This window comes from Montipora capricornis, chromosome 9, assembly GCF_036669925.1.
Source record: "Montipora capricornis isolate CH-2021 chromosome 9, ASM3666992v2, whole genome shotgun sequence".
NCBI classification, from domain to species: Eukaryota; Metazoa; Cnidaria; class Anthozoa; order Scleractinia; family Acroporidae; genus Montipora; species Montipora capricornis.
This window is the reverse complement of record NC_090891.1, coordinates 23,705,585-23,726,162: the sequence shown is the minus strand read 5'-3', so window position 1 is coordinate 23,726,162 and position 20,578 is coordinate 23,705,585. Positions and strand designations below refer to the sequence as shown.

The following is a 20,578-nucleotide window of genomic DNA, read 5'->3' as shown; positions in this document are numbered from 1 at the left end:
AGAGCTGGATCCACTATTCTTGTACATCATAAGCAAGCTTATCGTCCCAATGAAGACCAATTTGCCACAGCTCTTGCAAGCCTATTTTGGCTCTGATGACAAATGCAGCAGCGAATCCAATGGGGTCGTAGAAGCGAGCAACTTGACTGAGAAGCGTTCTCTTGGTCATTTTTATTCCAAGGTCAACTGAATGACCTGTCAGAGGCGGTAAATCCACTTTAACTTTGAAGCTGAACTCATCTGTAACGTAATTCCAAATTACTCCAAGCACCTTTTCTTCAACTTCTTCCTGGAAGATCTTGAATCCCTTTTCCTGATTTTCTGTGTTGTTCAGAACTTTGTTTGACGTCCAGTCCTTCGCGGCAAACCCTCCACTCTCGAGTACTTTGTCTAGATCCCCTGTCAACGTCTGAGCCTGTGCTACAGTGTCTACAGAACCACAAATATCATCCATGTAGGAATTCTTTGTGAGCACCTCGGCTGCTTCCGGGTAGTCCTTCTTGTTTTCTTCCGCTGTTTTTCTTAATGCAATTTGGGCCATAGCCGGGGCTGGCTTATCACCAAACGTCAGGACTGTTTTTACGTACACATCTGATTTTCTGTCCGTTTCCAAATTTCTCCACAGGAACCGATGGACATGTTGATCTTCTTCCTGGATGAGTACTCGGTGATACATTTTTGATATGTCACCCATCAATGCTACTTCTTTTTCTCTAAACCTCAAGACGACTCCAAAAAGATTGTTCAACATATCGGGTCCCTTAAGCCAATAATCGTTCAGTGCGTGACCTTGATGGACTGAGGAGGAATTGAAGACGATTCGTACAGGTGTGCTTTTCTTCTCGGGTCGAATCACCGCATGGTGTGGAATATAATGTACTGGGCCTTTGTAATTATCCATTTATTTTTCAGACAGTTTTATTGAAAATTTCATCTGTTTCATTTCTTCCATCTGTTTGTCGTAAGCCACTCCTTTCTCTGGGTTTTTCTTAAGGCGTCTTTCCGTACTTTCCAACCGTTTCATCGCTAATGACTTATTATCCGGCAACAGCATGGGATTTTTCTTCCAGGGGTACGGTACCTTCCACTGCTTTCCCACCTTTTCAGACGACTTTAAAATGATTTCCGCTTCCTCTCTTTCAGCTTGCGTTAGCTTGTCAGCTTCACAAACACACGGTTTAACCTAGGTGAACTAATTCGCAAAATCTTGCATCCTCTCCCGGTTGTAGAGCTCTAAACTTCACTATGTCTTGAGTGATTGTATCGGACACGAACCTTGGATTTCCGTAAATAGCGTCCAAATAATCTCACGCTGCGCCATAGTTCGAGCCTATCCCTTTAATTAATTCTAATGGCTTGTCTTCCAGACATGTGCGAAGAAAAGTTATCGCATCCCTTTTGCTGTATCTCGACTCTATCGCATGCTTAAAATCGGCACGAAAAATGGCATACTCTCTTACGTTTCCGGTAAATTTTGGCATCTTGGGCTTTTCCATCTTAAATCCACAAGCGCCTGTTGTAGCGTTGGAGTTGTTTTGGATGCTATCATGTATTTCATTCCCAGAAACAAAGGACGTGTTTTCATGGTTTAAGGTGACATCATTATTTCCGGGACTTGTTGTGTTAATATGGTTATCATCACCAGAACTTACAATAGGGGCGCCGTCTTCTATTTGCATATTTGGAATGCCATTACTTCCTGGCCCAGCAACACCATTATGTTTCGTTTTAGAGGCTATAGATGTATCACACTTTTTCAAAGGGGCCTTTCCCTGACTTAAGAAAGAATCCAAATATGTTTTTGCGCCCATTTCCATCGACATAAAGACTTCTTGACAATCTGCCATCCACACCTCTTGTACTTCGAACTCACTGTCATCTTCGATTAATCGTGAATAATTTTCGTGCTTCTCCACAAGATTGTCAAAGGCTAATTGTAGTTTACTCAGACCATCTCTTACCTCATGCTCTGGTCTTTTCGCCTCTATTAACTTTAAGGACTTTCCACATCTAGTAAGCGTTCCTTTGGCAGTCCTCCGATCGGTTTTCGTAGCTTTCAGGGCTTCCTCAGCCATGTGCTCTTGCGTAATTCTTCGTTACAGCCACGAAATCGAATGAAATGTTTCCTTACTCGGAACTGATCAGCTCAGGCGACCACCACAAACCGTATAATATTATCAAGTCTTTAATAATTATTCGATCTAAAAGAAATACATATATAATTCGAAATCAGGACAACTCAAATAAATCTGAAATCTCGTAGCAAATTCAGAAAACGTGATTGGAAACTTAATTCTGTGGCGGGTCGTTAAAACGGTCTCACTCTACGGGTTAGAAGGTTCAGGTAAGCGGATTTTTAAATAGACTATGAAACCTACTTCTCTCTACTTTCGATTCTTCTGGATAACTGGTTTAAAACTAAGCTAATGATTTTAGGTCAATGTACGGAATAAGTGTCAATCACTAATCGTGTGATCAAAATGAATCTATCATCAAAAGGCAACGCCTATTTGTTAAATGAAACAATGATAAGAACATCCTTCTTTTCTAAAGAACATTCTACTTACCGCGCATTGCCGATGGGTCTCCAAGAATCACTCAATCTCGTTCCCAGAGTCTTCGTTCCCCTTGACTAGCGGGTCGGGTTACGAGAGACTCTGGGATAATCCGTTTCGAATGACGATTCTTGTCATGAACACCATTGCGCAGGCGTAGGCGTAACGCCAAAATGGCGAAGCGAGTGGAGGATTTTTTTCACGATGGCATGCAATTTTCTTTAGCAAAATTAGGATATCCCAACCTAGAACTGAAAAAGAAACAATATGACGTGTTGGAGCGATATGCCTGGACAAAATTCTGTGCTGAATATGTTACCAACGGGCTGTGTTGTCAAGTGTTGCCTAAGATTTTCGATTAGAATTTGTGTAACGTGGAAGTGTAAAGCAGATTGTGTCGCTGCTAAATGCACTGATCCGGGATTAGTTTCAAATGTTAAAAGACTGTCTTTGTTTTGTATCGTGGAAGATGAAGGAGAGCGAAACACCAGACTCTAAAACGAGATTCTTTCCAAAAGAATAAATCATTCCTTTAATCATAAGACTATGTCTTCTTTGAAGGACCTTTCAAGTTAGATTCTTCGTCACCAGAGAAGGTTTAGGATTCTTTTCAAAAGAAGATGAGTTCTTTGGGTAGGAGTTTCCTTGATGTTCTAAAGAAGTAGAGGTCTTGAGGGAAGTATCATTTTGCTGCTTTTCATTATTTTGTATAAAAAGAAAATGACTGCTCTCCACCAAATAATGAAAATTCTTGAATAGAGATGTATACTTCTAGCTGGGCAAATAAACATGTTTAATTTTAGAATATTATTCTTCCATGAACATATAATGTGCTTTTGCAAATTTAGGAAATATATATACAGTGTACATACATACACAAGGCAATACATACAAGCCATAATAAAAAAAAACAACTCAGTTAAACTTCATTAAAAAAATTAATGTTGCAGAACAAATACAATTTTCTGAAACTTAAACGCCTAAAAACACTAATGATTTTGAAAATTCTATGCGGCATGAAATCAGCCAAACTATTTAGCAAATGAGATAAGTCCCTAGAAATGAAAACAGTTTGTAAGCTCAAACTAACATGAAAAAGAAATTCTCTTGAGGAGATGGTGTAGATCTTAAAGTGAGTGAAATGAAATAAATGAAAAGTGTTACACAAAAACAACTTTTGTAATTAAAATCTATCACTGTCCATTTTCCATTTTCCTGGAACTAACGCAAAGCACACACCCAAGAAACCAGCATTAAACAGGGCTGTCATTAAATTTTCACCTGCAATATATAAAAAAACTGATTCTAGTTTTCATTTCCTTCACAATGTGAGCTCAGGTTTAACAGCTGGTACAGGTGAATGTCCTTTATGGCAGCCCTGTGAAAACTTTCCAGTGTGACAATTTAATTGACCACATTAGTATTAGTACTACATACCGGTAACATAACATGGTTTGCCATGGTGTGAGTTAATTGCCTGACCCTTGCCTGACATGGTCATGTTCTGTACTATTTCTTGCCTGTTGTGCGACAAATCAAGAAATGGACTCAGGTATGTTTACGTGTCAGGGTTGCATTAAGTTTGAAAGTAGAAGGGACCTTATGACAGAGTGAACGTGCACCCCTATATATACTCTAGCTCTTGATCTTGAGACCTCCTTTGAGCAATGGCGGGTACTGTACTCAGTGCAAGACAGGTGCTAGTACCTAGGTCCCAGCTTCTAATAAAACCCTTGCATGAAGGTTAGTTCAAGCTCCTGTGGTGGTGCAACTGTTAATACATGTAATAAGAGGCTATTGACTTTAAGCTTAAAGAGTAGAGACACCTTTTCTATACAGGGCATTTTTTTTTTGACAATACTCTCAAGAAACTCAGTGCAAACATGTTGGCTTTCTTGGATACTCTATAGGTTAACCATGTAATGTACCTCAAACAGAGCAGATTTAAAGACTCTGTTTGTATGAACTTACTTCCAGAAGCATATGAACATCCCCACTTAGAACAGTTTAATTCACATAATCGTATAAGTAACATCGTCAAATTCCTTTGAGAGAGCAGAGAGATGCATACCGAAAGGTCAATGAAATTATGTTTCAAGCAAAATTAAAACTGCAAAAGCCAAAAGTTCTTCATGAGGCTAAGACTAATCATCCTTAATGCACTTTATATTCCATTTTTCCAGATGATTGGAGGTCAGTACTTATTTTGAACCATCAAATTTGACAGATTGGATGTAACAATATTATATATACATTGTATATTATCCTGAGAATGTTCATTTCCCATCTTACCCCACAAATAATGTCATCCTTTCCTCACTGCCAAAGGCTTTCTGTAGGGTGGCCAGCACCATACAAGTTTTGAAATGGTACTATTCTCTTCAACTCTCTGACTAGCAATGCAAAAAAGCCTAAGGCTGTTGATTTTAACACTCCAAACAGGAACGGATACTTGTTTACAACCTTGAACCTAAACATTTCTTTTGTTGGCATAAAAAATAACTTACATTAGAAACTATTGACAATTGTACAAACCAACATGAAGAGGTCAGTCTGACTTCAAAATAGACAGTATAATTTACTGACAAACTTAACCGTCAACTGACAAAATTTAAATTGAGGGGATGTTTGGAATACGTTCTCAAGTGACTAATAGGGACTTTAAGATAGTGGACAACGGTAAGCTGGGACGGTTGAATGCGTATACCGGAGACTTTGGACGGGTACGGTAGAAAGGCGCGAAATTTTTTAACTTAAGATTCGGCCAACACGACCGTAGGACGGTGGAATAAACAGTCTTTTGAAGAAGCGAGAAATTATCTTGTAATTTCGTTTGCAGAAGGTTCAATTAGCGACGGGAATTTCTTATTTTATACTATGAATACGAATCAGTGAATCCTCTTTATCCTTACTGGGAGATTCCTTGGATTCTAGCGAGTGTAAATCTGCTAAGGGAAATTGGTTCATAAACAAAAAATGCGGCTACAATTATCTCTTTTACCCTTCTTTTCTGCTTTCCTCCTGTGTCATGGTGGATTATGGATAACGCTACCGCGATGTGGCCGAGTGATGTCCTTGAATGAACTCAGAATTTTCGCTAAATTTTTTCATTTCAGCGATAGATAAATCAAGACAAACACAACCAAATGCACATTTAACCCATTGGGTGATCAGTTTTCAATGCATAATAAAGGAAAAGACTAAAATAGTGCGAATAAGTATGGATCAATTCGTACCGCTTTCACCGTTGATTCCACGGCGAGAAACCCGACGAAAACATACCGTCCCAGAAGCACGACGGTCAAATGTCACTGGGATTTTGCGTGATATGACACTCATCTAACCGTCCCAGTCTACCGTCGTGTACAATCGTAAAGTCCCTAATACCGCACAGTCTGCAATGTTACCGTCTCCTTTTGCTTCACAAAATAGTTGTAATTTATCGGAAATATAGGCTTCTGTAAAGTTGCTCCCAAACACACTGTAAAAGCATAAAGTCTGTGTCAAGATCATGAAACTAAATGAGCCAGGTATTTCATTGATGCCAGCACTTAGCTCTGGTTTCTGTAGAGTAACATGGGGTATCACTGATCCCCTTTGACCCCTGGGAGTGAGACTTGACAGATTTTACTCTGTCTAATGCCAGGGAGATTCTAGTCGTCAACTGGGGTCATCCTAGGGCGTTTGAGGTGTCAATGGGTTAAGCAGTCAAAAACTTTGTCCCTTCCATTAAATGGGATGCTAACCGATCACAGAATTTGTCACAAAGTCTATCAAACATTTGTCGGTATTAAGTTGCATGCGGGTACATATAGAGAGGCAACATGGATTAAATAAAGTTAGATAAAACTGAGAGATGATCAAGACGAACGTCGTTCCCAGGGTCTCTTTTCTCTGCCTCCTTTGTCCTCATCGACAAAGGAGGCAGGTTGGATAAAGACCTTGCCTCAGTTGTTCAAAAAGTGAATAGCGCTACCCAGTTGTTCAAATGATGGATAGCGCTATCAGCCGGATAAATCACTATCCAGTGTATAAATAACAGTGGAACCAACTGCACTTTCCAGTGTATAGTGATTTGTCCGGTAGATAGCGTTATCCACCTTTAGAACAACTGGGGCCAGATAAATCACTATCCAGCAGATAAACACTACCAAAACCAATTGAGTTATCGACAAAACAAAGTTCAAAGTTCAAGTTTGTTTATTATTGTTGTTATTATTATTATTATTAATATTATTATTATTATTATTATTATTATTATTATTATTATTATTAGTAGTAGTAGTAGTAGTAGTAGTAGTAGTAGTAGTAGTAGTAGTAGTAGTAGTAGGAGTAGTAGTAGTATTAGTATTATTATAAATATTACATTAACCAGTAGATAGTGATTTATCTAGTGGATAGCACTATCCACCCTTCACACAACTGGGGCCAGAACTCATACAGTCAACAAACCTATGAAGTCTCAAACACTGTGGCTTCAAAAAGCAAATAATAATTGCTACTGTAATTAATACTGTGGGCTGCGCAATTACGGACAAAAAAACTCCTTATGTAGTAGCATGTTAAGGCACATGTACTTCGGAAAGAAGTACTTAATTACTCAAGAGAATGGTGTCATTATTGTAACTGACTTTTTATTTCATCATAAACGTTAAGCTAAGTATTTGCATAACAAAATCAACAACTGAAGTTTCCATTTTTTCTAAGTACATGTACCTAAAATGTAAGACAAGTTCCATTGGATGTGAGTTATACATCTCATTTCATTGATTTGATTCTCTATATCTGATTTGGCCTCTTCTTCCAATGGAGGTTGAGAACAGTACAGTGTAATGAACCCAAATGAAATGCGAGTAAATTTTTCAACCAACCGAAAGGATTGCTTTGCATGCCAGAGAGACGGGCCTTCCACGATTTTTTCAAAGCGTTCAACAACACTGTCACAAGCCAAACGAGTTCTTTTTGCATCAGTAACTCTTTCTCTACCCAAAAACTCATCTGCTAACGGTTCTCGCACCTTTCAAAGGAACTCACATGTACGTAAGTAACTATAGGAGAAGGTCTTATGGATTCATATAATGATATACAGCAATTTGAAGACTCGGTATGACTACATTTTTAAGACATAATTACTCAGTGACAGACGATTCCATTCCATTAGATTTAATAGGTTCTCACTCTTTTCTTAGGCTCCAAACTAATCAACGAACCAATCCAAACAATCATACGGTGCTCGCATACGCCTCGTTACCGAAATCGATTGTTCATGGTCAGACTTTAAACCAATCAAAAACTTTATCCAAACGGATTATCGTAGAGTCTCTCGTAACCCGACCCGCTGGTCAAGGGGAACGAAGACTCTGGGAAGGAAATTGAGAATCACTCGACTTTAGGCGCATGCGCAGAATGAGTTAAAAATTACCATATGAATGGCTAAGATTGATTCATGAGTGCACTTCAGAACGGTGTTTTCCTACACTACTATTGCAGTGTTCCTGATGTGGAAGGGGGGGGGGGGGGGGGGAGGCTGAGGGCCTCTCGTTGAGGCTCTGTTCATTTCTGCGTGAATTATACTCAAACTCTGGAATCGTTCATTTCCGAGAGCATACAATTAATTGCTCAGAACTTATTTAGCAATTCTTCAATTGCATTGTAATTTTTCTTCCTTTTTCGGGCAATTAAGAATTGTGCGCAAACTTTCGTTGATTACTTGTCTACTTGCAACTGTAACGAGAACCTTTATTGTATAAAAAACCTCCGTTTGGGGACCTCTTACCTCTTTCTCCATGAAGGGAGGTGCATTTTGTACGATTAGGGTTCTTCTGGCCTCTGAGTTGTCTTGTCTCTCATCTTCGTAAGCAGCATAACAAGGCCACCTCTCAACCTGAAGATAGGTACGTTCTTCTTGTTCTCCAGAAAGACTTGGACACTGCAAGTCGCGATCATATTCCCGAGGGGCTGGATGCGAGCTCGACGCTGCTGGAAATTGTTCCATAACCTCTCTTTGTCTCGATATCCACTGCAACATCCACCAAGTTGATAATTGGTAGTAGAAGGCACTCTGCTTTTTAGCGATTTTAGCGACCTCTTCTTTTAAAGGAGCTAAAAGAGGAAGGATACAGAAAAATAAACAATCAAAAGCTTTCCAATGACGACTGATGGAAAAAAAATCTATTAACTGGAACTCAATTCAAATAAAAATGCCACTGAGAATGGTGCGGTCAGGTTGAGAGAAGATCTAGATTGTTCCCTTTCAAAAGTGCACGACGTTTTTTTACTGAAATGGCCAAATTAGTCGGAATTCGCTTTGTATTAGAAGATTTTCTTTGACGGTTTAACATTAGGTATTTAGGTATTTAATATCGGTTATTTACTGGCGACACGATCCATTAGGAGTAACGAAAGTAAAGCCTTCGAGAAGACCGAACGTGACTTACAGCTTCATTAAAGTGGAAATTCCCATTGTCCAAGCTGACTTGAACAAAGGACATTTTCGAAAGGAAAACATTGGCTCAATGGATCGATTCCAGAGAATTAACAGCTTTGGGGCCAGGGCGGGAAGAGGGTACAAAGATTTTTGTTTTCTTCCGAAATACACGCAGAATTTGGATAACATTAGGAACTGTCCGTTAAGGTGGCTCAAAGCAGGAGCTTAAACCAATTTCAACAATTAAAGAGAATTTCCTGTTATGATTGCCGACTCTATAACACTGTATTACGTAACAACAATGCTGTCAGTTGTACCATATGAGAATCTAATTATAGCTAAAATAGATGCAGGACTAATTGCTCCGAAATACGTCACCATAGAAACAGGAAAGCAATATAAAAACGCCCTTAGCTACGGAACAAGATGAAATCGACCATTGATTTTCCTCGTGAGATTAGGTGGCTGCTCAGGGGACAAATAGTCTGTTTAGCTTAGTTAACTGTGCCTCAACCAAAGACGTTTGAAGGCAGAACCGTGCCAGCAACTTATAACCATGGCATCTTAGGATATGTGCGGGGATTTCCTACTCAGTCGTTCACTAATGTTAAAAAGCCGTTTGAGAAAATCGGTCGTGCACAAATTCGAAGACTTCTACATCCTATCAATCGGAAGTCGGAAGCATTTAGTTTCTGCCGTTGAAGACTGATCAAGCTGCTGGAATAAGGGCGAAATGCTCAGCTGATACCGTTTAAAACAGCCCTCGTGGCTAAGGTAAGGGGCTTACACTAATTAAAAAACTCTGAGCATCAGCTGGTGTCTATGAAGGTGTAGCTCGAGCGTGGTTTATGAAGCAGGCGATCTGGCAGAGCTTTGTGCCCTCCCCGCGGAGCATTACATATTCGAAACTCGATACGTCAAAGCTAAACGAAGTCCACGACCACCTTCCACATGGCTGCAAAACGTACTCTGACAAGTTCCCCTCACAGTCGCAAACGTGGGCTCGCGCCGTAAGGAGGCGGCGCTTCTAGCCAAGTCAAAAAGGTCGATAACGGTCTCTGTCTCATCTATAATGGAGCTCTTAATACAAGTCAAAGCTTCTCCAGATTGACCTGTGGCGCGAGATCATGTATGCTGTGCATAGCATAGCGATTGTTTGGGCACTAATCCGCTCAGAAAATGCGCCTTCCACTTGGAGAGTGTCCAACGAATTGAGTAATTCGGCTTATGGTATCGTCACTGTTCTGAACAACGAGGTGACCCTTCTAACTAGTCAATAGCTTGAAGATGCCAACAAAGAAAAATATGTTGCGTCAAATCCTCGCTCCGTGGTTTATGGTCACGCTGTCGGTTTGGAGGAAAGAAATCCCTTTAGGTGTTGGACTCCAGTACCTCTATTAGCTTGGCCAATAGAGGTTTTACGCGGCAGTCACGTCGCATGTCAGGAACAATAGATTATTTTTCCCATGGGAAAAAATGTTATTTCTAAGGCAAAACATTTTCATTGTTCCTGTCATGCAACATGGGATCACATGGCTGCCGTGCAAAACCTCTATTGGAGGTTGGCAGATGTCGTGTGATAACCTCCCGTGGTGCACCGTCTTGGAGGCTCGGTCACCAAACCTAGCCAAGTTGTGCTTTAGTGTCTGTCGAACAGGTCACAAAGTGGCCTTGTCCGAGAGGAGCTCCTCGGGGTACACCCAGGCATTCAAATGACGCTTAGTGGGGTTCTACTGCTCTAAATTCATATGGCCATACATTGGGTATCCACACCACTGCATGTTATGCAAATCTTGTTGGGATGGCCTCCAAGTCAGTACGGGAAGTTGCTTGTAGTGGTTATGAGAAAAGCAGTTTATCCTTTTTTTCACCTTTTGACATCTCCACCTTCACAGGTGTTTGCCCACTCCCACGGCATTCTGGCCTGTGGGCTTCCAGCAGTCTTGAATGGCCATGGAAGCAGCGCTCACACTGAGAAATGATATCGCTCAAAGTGTTTTCTGTGGTCATGCAGAAGCTGTTTTATGTTTTTGATCCATCGCCGCTGGTTTACTTGAACGTCTTTATTTGAAAAATCTCGAAAACCAACGCAAATTCCATAAAGATGTCAAGATCTACAAATCATTAAATGGCCTTGCTCCAGACTCAAACCCTGCACAAACTATCTAAAAAGAAGTGTCAGCTACAGCGGTGCGGTGCTTTGGAATAATGTACCTGTTTGGCTGCGGCAAGCTAATTCTCTTAAGGAATTTAGGGCTGGTTGCCATAAAACGTTTAGTTAATTTATTATTGTCCCCGCACCCGCAGGAGGAGGCATCATAGTACCTTGCGCGTATATAGAGTTACAGCGATTTAGTATTACATAAGTAGTGTGACTGTATCACCAGGAAAAATATCGACTTAAAAGCTGCAAGTGCGAACGAAATAATCGGGAATGATGACGTTTTCACATCAAATGCCCGCAAATAAGTCTTGGGCAATGATGACGTAGAAGAGCTTAGCCGAAGAATAAGGGATCACGTGAACATAATTGTGGAAAAACATCTTGCCATTTGTCACGGTGCGTCATATATTTATACACTTTCGAGTAGCGAGCGTTGCGCAAAGTAACCGTTACGGTGTGTCGGTGTAGTGCTTCTTAACTCAATTGCGCTTCATTGTTTGTGTGAGAAGGATCGAGGTAATCGATTATATTTTGCCTGAATTGTTCAACGAGAACAAGATGGAATAATTGCGTAATACCTAAATACTCATGAGCGCTAGTACTCTTGTCATATGCTACGTTGCGTCACACATCACCGAGCATGTGCTGCCTATTTCTTTGATAAAAGGGTATTTAGATAAAAACTATACTATAACTAAATATCAAAGTAAAATTACGCTCACTACAGTCATGTGTTTAAATGGTTCAAAGTCGATTTGGAGAAGGTACTGAAATCTAGGCATGCAGTTTCTAACTGACAAAGGTAATTTATTGCAGAGCTTTGCAGTTTCATCTTCGAATGTACCTGTTTCTACAGGTGTGACTAGGGATGTCCCTGAATTAGATCTTAGATCTGTTTAGCAATATAGCTACTAATCTACTAACGAAATCGTTTTTGTGTGTGAACGTTCATAATCGTCGCTCGACATCGAAGGTCTTATCGGTCGCAAAAGCTCTTGTTTTTAGCTTAACTGCTCTTTTGGGAAACTCCTGTGAGAATATTACTTTTGCCTTTCCGAAACTTACATTGTGTGGTGAAGATTTATAATTTATTTTAAAAATGCCTTGTCAAACGAATACGAGTTGCGGGATCAAAATATAACTAAAATCCTACCACAAAAGTAAAGCAAAGTAAAGCAACCATATTTAACGTCGATAACTCGTAACAGTAATTCAACTGACAAACCTGAGTTTGACGGTGCGCTCATTTTACTCCCCCCTCGCCATCAGTGCTCCGTTTTACGGGTATTTAAAGCTACTTAAGCTACACAGAACGGAAAGAAGTCGAAACAAGGATGTGAGATCCGGGAATCGAACTCAGGACCCCTTGCACCAAGGTCGCGCAATAACCGACTGTGCCATCCTCGCCAAGGAGTGCCACTTGACCAGCCGCAGGTCTCTTGCAGGCATAGAAGAGAGACCCTGGGAACGAAGTTGCAAGAGAGTTTGATTCACCATGACATGTTTCACAATGAAAACGCTTTGGCGATTTTGTGAATGGCATTAATTTTATCTAACATAATAATTGCATATTCCTGTTAAAATTACGGCCGTTCAAAAATTACAGCAGTGCTTTCAATATTATTGCAAAACTCGTCGACATTTTCATTGTCATTCTAAATACAAAATGTGCAAGGGTTTTGCTTACATTTCTATTGTTATTGTGTTATTGTTAACTTGGGTGCGTTTTTTTTTTTATCGAAAATCCAAAAACGGATTTGTGATCTCGGATCAATAGATTCTTCAGCAGAAAGATTGAAGAAAATAAATGGGAATCGAGAAAGATTGGCTTCGAGGGTGACATGAAGTTCAACTTCAGCAAGTTTAAGGGTGTACTCTGAGCTTCTGACAGTTTCCATGACAAGAGTTCATTGAAGTTAAGGCCTGTCCGGCGGAGTTAGTATCTGGATGAGAGACTTCAAGGATACGACTTGCGGCCAGAAACATAGGACCGAAAATTCTATTTTAACGCTCAAAAGTGCGAACTAAGCAAGGTACAGATGTTGTTCGCCTGCTTCATGCAAAACAACTATTGACGCAAAAGTAAATAATTATTGATACACAGTTTTAAGGAAGAGTACAAGGAAGTTTTTGAGGAAGTGTCGATCGAGAACATATGGTAAGCACTGAAGTCGCAGATTACAAAGTGTGCGCACGCGCCCTGCTAAAGGTAACATACATAAACTTTATTCCATCTCGAATTTCAGAATAACTACAAGAGCTCATGTCTTCGAGACGTTACATTTACAGCTAAAATACTTAGCATGTACAGGTAAAAAGAACTTGTCATCAGCAACAAAATTTGTGACATGAAAACAACATTAATTTCGTGCCGCAAATGTTAGAAGTTACCTTCAGCGAAAAAAAAACATTGGGAGATTTTTTGCTACTTTCAAGTTTTCTATTGTTCTTCCTTCTGGCTGCACAAGGAAATCGCAATAATCGAAACTGACATCGATTTCAGCGGTCGCCTGTGATCAAGTTACCTTGCGTGTTGCTGACAACTGGATACATCTGTGGCAGGACATCGGATTGTTGTTTTGTTTTAGATAATTTTTTTTTCTTTCAAGTGTTATAAAAGTCAACAAGAACTGCGCGAATTCAACACAAAGATCACAATCACCCAACTCTTAAGGTTGCCCATTGTTTCTACAAAGTCAAAAATTCACTCTCCTAGACGAGGTTATTTAGCGCCGGGTAATTCCATCATTTTTGGAAATAGAAACTGCTTTATGTTTCATCAGCATCACAAATTCTTGGCGATTTTGGGGCTCATTTGTTGAAATTAAAGCACGCTTCCAACAGACCTGTTTGTTGTCGTATTTCACCCAGTTATTTTTCGGTGCTGCTGTTAAATGACATGAGGATTTTAAAAGGCTTTTCGGCTTCGTTTTCCTCTCACCGTAACATACAGACGGCTTCCGCTTCTCTATTTTTCATACAGAGTATATTTTTTAAAAGAAAAGTGGAGCAAAAAATTGCGTGAATAAATTACAAGAGAAGAAAGAGGTTATCAGTGAAATCAAAAGACACAGACTAGCCGATATAATCTGAATGTTTAACCTAGGGCAGAATTGTCCGAGGTAAATTCATCTCGGGTTTATTTTACTACGGGTGAAAACATCTTGAAAGGTTACACGACACTCTGTGTGGTAATGTAGTTAATCCTTTTGTTTTATTACCGCAAAGCGTGAAGACGATGGCACAATTCATAGCAAGAATTTTTTTGCTTTAGAATTTGAAATTTCACTTCAGTCTTAGGTGGATTTGGAATCTTTTTTTAACCGAGGGACAGAAACAGAACAATTTGTATTCTCATGACGAGCTGCAACAAGGTTATTAAAACGGTTTACTATTCAACTCTCGACGCGAGGAAAGCCGTCCAGAACCAGATCTTTCCTTTCCCACTCTGACAGACCCAGGGTTGTGTGTCCGAATCTGTCATTAAGACATTCGCAGACGAGCTTTAATTGGGAAATGAATTTTCCCTAGCTAACGCTTTGGGGTATAGTAGATGTCAAGGGAAACGCTATTGTTCTCGTGACATATCCAAGCTCCAGGGGAAAAATCGGCCACTGGAAAAAAATCAGTTTCCCGAGGTAAACTGTCAACAAGTCGTGTTTACCTGGGTAAAAAGTCTGTAGTGTGGCCACGGCTATTGTTTGAAGTGCACCGCACTACCTACTATTAGGTTCCAAACATGGCAATCTGATACAAATCTGCACACTATCATATTGACTGTCTAGTTCGTATTTAGCGATAGCTACTACTAGTAATAGCTTTGCTATTTCTGAATCAATTTTCTCTACTTCCAATTTGGTTCTGACAGACCGGTGAAGATAGTACTGACTAGGAGGATAATCAGAATCGATAGAAACACCCGATACAGTACATAGAATTTCTCTATCTGTCCTCAGTTGCTCTCAGGCTTGCAAGGAATCTGAAACACATCCGGCCCGGAAATTGGCACAACGACCCTTGAGATAACCGCGGAGAGAATTGTCAACGAAATTCGTGAAGTCACTCACCGAAAGGTTTATTTGCTCCAGGGAGAGAATTATTTCTTCCCTGCTGGGCTGCCGGTTTTCTGGTAGTGGGACCTTTTGCGGGCCTTTCCCTAATAATGCGGCCTAGACGACTGAAGAACCGCCCATATTGAGGTGCTCTCGTTTGGTGGAATATTTGTCTTTCGAGAGTGAGCGTCGAGGGCTTACAGCTTCGAATGAGCTTTCCCCGGTCAGGATACGTTGGCGCAATTGCCCTAAAAGAGCAGACATTTTGCCTATATTGGCATTCAGCTGGTCGACAGCCAGCTCGAGCTTAGTATTGGCCCTCTGTGAGTCTTTTCCAGACGTAATTGTGCCCCGGTGGGCTGTCGGCGACGCTTTGCAAATCGTCTGCCACGGTTACTTGAATGTAAAATTTGGTTAGTAAAAACAGAAAACATACTTAGGAACTTCCCAAACGCTTACCAAAAGGTGAAACGAATGGCTGTAAAAGAAAAAAATCTATCAAAACTCGCGGAGGGTCAAAATCCGTGCAGATCGACTAGAAAGCAGTAATGCAATTGACTAGTTTGCGCGTAAATGCTTCTCATGGAGCTCCGCAGTGACTAGGACTGGTGACGAGATAGAATTGAAAAGCGTCGTCTTTGTTCTTCACCCTGGCTGTGGTCGCACTAGATAGCGAAAACTCTTGATAAACGCGGTATGTAATCACGATTCAATCTGCTCGTGAGTATGAAATGTCAAAGCTGTCGCCGAGTGAAAAGTTAGGACGCCTTCACAATTAACACAAGTCTGGGACATCGCATAAACTTGAAAAGTTGTAGTATCACGATCGCTGACCAAGTCATAATAGTCTTCGACTAGGCTGCATTTTACTTTTTGCGAAGGATAATTGCAAAAGCACGGTCTCGTCGATTCAAAAGGCTTCGAATGTTGCTGTGAGCTAACAACGTAGATAGCCAGCGGAACCGGATATACTTCTTGCACGCAGGCAAACAACGTGGACTACGTTTCCTGTTCAGACTCACCGCGAGCTTACAATTTGGGTTTTTCCACCGCCCCGGCGCTGGTTAGCGACGTTACTTAATAACTTTATATATATAGCGCTAATCCACTACTTGTCCTTAGTATTACAACAATGCGTATGTCAAATTACAGTTGAATCTATTACAATTCTACAGAAAATGTAAAAAATGCGAAAAAGCAATTAAAATTATATTATCAAAGTTCGTATCAGAAATAAACAGATTGCAGCCGACTAAACAGGAGATGACCTTTCAAGCAATTTGTGACAAAACTGGTCCCGAAATTGCGAAGCAAAGCACTAAAATTTGTGTCGCTGTTCGTGTGCCTAAGCGTGTGGCTATTGTTCTTTGGCGCCTTGCAACTGGGCAACTGGAGACACCTTCCGTAGAGGCCCCACGCAGGACGCAGCTCATTTCATTGGATCCCTTTAGGACACAAATCTATTGTGTTTTACGTCATGGTCCACTGTTTCTTTTGTATTGTTCTTTGTGTCCATTGTTTTCTGAGCCAATTCCCGGACTCGCTCCGAAAGCTGCGTGGCTGCTGTCCGTAGCACTGGGTTGCTGTTTGGCTGTGGTAAAACCACCGCGATAGAAATAGTGGATGCGATCACAAGAGCCCTAATTCGGTTATCAACCAGAACAATTTTTCCTACATAGCGAAATGAGGTACAGGAACAAATGGATGTATTTGAAGAGATTGTTGGTTTTCCGGAGGGCGTTGGGGCGATAGATGGCACTGACAAAGCTTTCAAAGGGCCAACGACGGACCGGGAGGACTACTTAAGCGTTGGGTTCCCCGGCGGCATGCATGATGCTCGTGTCGTTAGGTACAGCAGGCTCTATGAATGAATCGAGAGTGGTGAAACACCCGGCTAATTGGGAGGTTCCAAGTTCCGTCCCTGTTCCTTGGTGATGCATACCTGATCCGCTGTCAAAAGCCCTATTGAAGCATTATCCAGAAAATGCCGTCATTGATGCTACTGGACGAAGAGTTTTAAAAGCGATGTCACTGCATGCAAGGTAATTGGTAAGAGTCGGCTTCAGGGTTTTGGACTGAGAACTGCAAGGGCGCTGGCGTTGTCTAAATATTGGAGGAAAATCCCCGAAAAGCTATCAGAACTTTATCGCTTATTGTGAATTACACAACGTTTGCGAGGACATGGCCATCACAAAGATGATCCACCAAATGTAGGAGGTATTTCTGTACCAGCGCCTGCCCTCTTCGCTCAGAGGCGAAACGACGAAGGGAAGAGGGTGCGAAATGTAATTAGAGAATTCTGTAAGGAGCCTCTTCGCCATTTTCAACAACAAATTAAATTAAATATTGCTAGTGCTAATCACCCTTACTTGCAGTCGAAGACTGAATTGCGAAGGGCGCGGCTCACGACATCGGACTGAAAGCATATAAAGGCGCCTCTGGCTGCCACTATACAGTCCATGTTTGATGTCGGAGCACAGCACCACAGCCAGATGTTTATTAGCTGTGAGTCGATTTTGATGAGGGAGGAAAACCGGAGTACCCGGAGAAAAACCCTCGAGTCAGGTTGAGATCGACTGAAACTCAGCCCACATGCTAGCCGAAGCCAGAATTGAACCCCGGCTTGCAGTGGTGGGAGGCCCGATAGAAAACCACTAAGCCACCCTGACGCCCCTAATTTGGCTTTCCCACCCTGATGAGTTACTGAAAACTACTTTTACTTCTTCTGCTTCTTAAGCATTGGAAAGAATATTAACAAATGAATTCAGTACCCTGATTATGTGTAACCAACAACAGTGGTTTTAGCCGCTGTTCTCTCTTAGTTTTATACATGATTATTTCAAAACAGGAACTTAAACGGAACGGGAATGAAATCCAAATTATAAGTTCTTAATTTAGTTCTTTTTCAGGGGTTCAGTTAAAGACCGCATAAATTCCTGCAGGAGAGCATGTTCTGTATTTTGCATTTCTTTTTCTCATGCCATCATTTACTCCGTCATCTCTTTGTCGTGAGACATGCTGTCCTTTAAAAGCTTTTACCACATTTCTTGACTTTTGTCGTTTTTTGAAATGGACAGTGATCACCTTTCTTTATCTTCACTTTGGTCATCCTCTGACTCTTTTTGATTGAGATCGGTGACCTCAAGAACATGTGAAACAGGTGGCCTCGCGTGTTCCGAGAACTTCATAGGTAAGCTCAAAGTAAGGGCTTATACTCTTGGCGTCCTTGTACGAAGCAGAAATATTTTTAAACTTCGTCTTGACTTGGTTCACATTCCTTGGTGTGAATCCTACAAGACTACCACACGTCTCATTTTCTTCTTTAGGTCTACCGTCATTTCGATCACCCCAGATCTGCAGAAGCGTTTGTGTCTCTTCCTCGCCCCATTTTCATTCTGCTGGCAGAAATGATTAAATCTGAGCTTCCGTCGTTGTTTGGGGTTCGACAAGGCGTTTGAGACATCGTCGATCCACTACTAAATCCAGTAGAATTTACTGTGATGTTACACTTAAATACAATTACTTAGGTGATATAGATGTTGCCTGGACCGTACATGAGAGGTTCTATGGAAACCAGCTATGGTTCTTTAGGTAAAGCGTGGGCATTTTATCATGAGTAGAGCTTCCAGAATATTCTTCAGGAAGTTCGTCTTACATTTGCATTTTGTGTTTGCATCTCAAACAAAGATCACGGCTGCAAAAAAAAAAAAACGGCTCAAACGAAAGCCAAGAAGTTCGATCAATTCTTGTTCTAAAAATAACCCTGGGTGCCAGAGGAATTGAGTTTTTTTCCAAGGTTCGAGAATGAAAAAAAAGAGCTTCAGTTCGTCGCGGAAAGACAGTTCAGATTATCTAACCGATTTTGACAGACCTTTGGTGAACCAAGGCTTCCTGAGAGCATGTTTATTAGCTTTTATCCTTTTCACAGGAAAACAATCATTCCGGATCCCAATCCTCAAAATGAGATAGTTTACAATGATTGTTTCTGGCTAAATCTAATGCTCAACGCACATGGCAACTAATAAATGAAGTTTTAAACGAGAGACAAAGTGCAAATTAGATCCCGTCCAACTTTAAGTTTAACAACCAAGATCTATCTGATCCAAGGCAAATCGCTGAACATTTTTGTCAGTTCCTTACTAACATTGGCCCAAATTTAATTTCTAGTATTCTACCATCCTCAAAATTTCATCATTCCTTTTTGTCAGGGAATTTTGCAATTTCCATATTTTTCGACACAGCATCTGAACGTAAAATCATTGAGATTTGTCTTAGTTTTCGCTCTGGAACTGCTGTGGGATATGACCATGTTTCTATTGACTTAGTTAAGAGATTGTGTCCACCTCATCTGCCGCCTCATAACCCATATTATTTATCTGTCTTTGACCTCTGGAATTGTTCCTGATCAATTGAAAATTGCTCGTGTTATACCTTTATTTAAATCTCGGGCGAACACTCAATTTTTTCTAATTGTAGGCCTGTTTCTGTCCATCCTGCATTTTCTACAAAGGGTAATCTATAATCGTTTATTGGACTATTTTAATAAGCATAAATAACTGAATTTTTCATGCCTCCTTACGCGATTGCAAGAATTGTGTCCATAACTGCGAGGATCATAGCTTCACATGTAGGTATTTTTATTGATCTGTCCAAAGCTTTTGATACAGTTGACCACAATCTTTTATTGGATAATTATATAAATTATTCCATTATGGTATCAGCGGGGTAGCTCGCAACTGGTTTACAAACTACTTACGTAACGTAACAGGCATCTTTGTTCAATTCGATGACACCACCTCTTCTTTTCGTCTTATAAAATGTGGTGGGCCTTTGCTTTTTCTGATTTACATCAATGATTTATGTGATGTCTCAAGGGTTTTTGGCTTTTATTTCGTTTTGCCGATGATACAAACATATTCTTTTAATTCCCACAATAATGTTGATTTTCTTGAAACGACCCTGAATGAGGAGCTATTGAAACTAACAGATTGGTACCAGGCCGGTAAGTTATCAGTAAATTATTCAAAGTCTAATAAATTTATGGCCGTTTTCAAGCCAAGGCAGCGAAAAAGCAAAATCTTGATCTTAAACTAGAATTAAATAATTGTGCTATCGAACAAGTAAAGGAAACAATGTTTTTGGGTGTTATGCTTGATGAGGACTTCACATGGAAACAACATATTGCTAACGTTGCAAGGCAAATTTCCACAGCAATCGGAATAATTTATAAATCAATCTTTTGTCTTCCTGTTTCCTCATTATGTACCCTTTAAATTCCCTTTTATTATAGCTTAGTTTATCCTTATCTCTTATATTGTGTTTCAGTTTGGGTATCAACTTATCCTACAAACTTGAATTGCATTGTTATAATTCGTTCGTT

At 40.5% G+C, this 20,578-nt stretch overlaps 1 protein-coding gene across 3 annotated transcripts in view; it reads right to left on the bottom strand.

The window, feature by feature from the left end:
* LOC138016109 (uncharacterized) overlaps positions 1 to 20,578 on the bottom strand; it is a 71,904-nt gene that overhangs the window by 31,841 nt on the left and 19,485 nt on the right. For 2 of the 3 annotated variants that reach the window (XM_068863283.1, XM_068863284.1), the window contains exon 2: positions 8,332 to 8,657. In XM_068863283.1, the coding sequence (XP_068719384.1) occupies positions 8,332 to 8,583 (252 nt within the window). In that variant the 5' untranslated portion in view covers positions 8,584 to 8,657. Of the gene's footprint in view, positions 1 to 8,331; positions 8,658 to 12,371; positions 12,510 to 20,578 lie in introns of those variants that run through there. The other variant, XM_068863282.1, reaches the window with a different exon arrangement.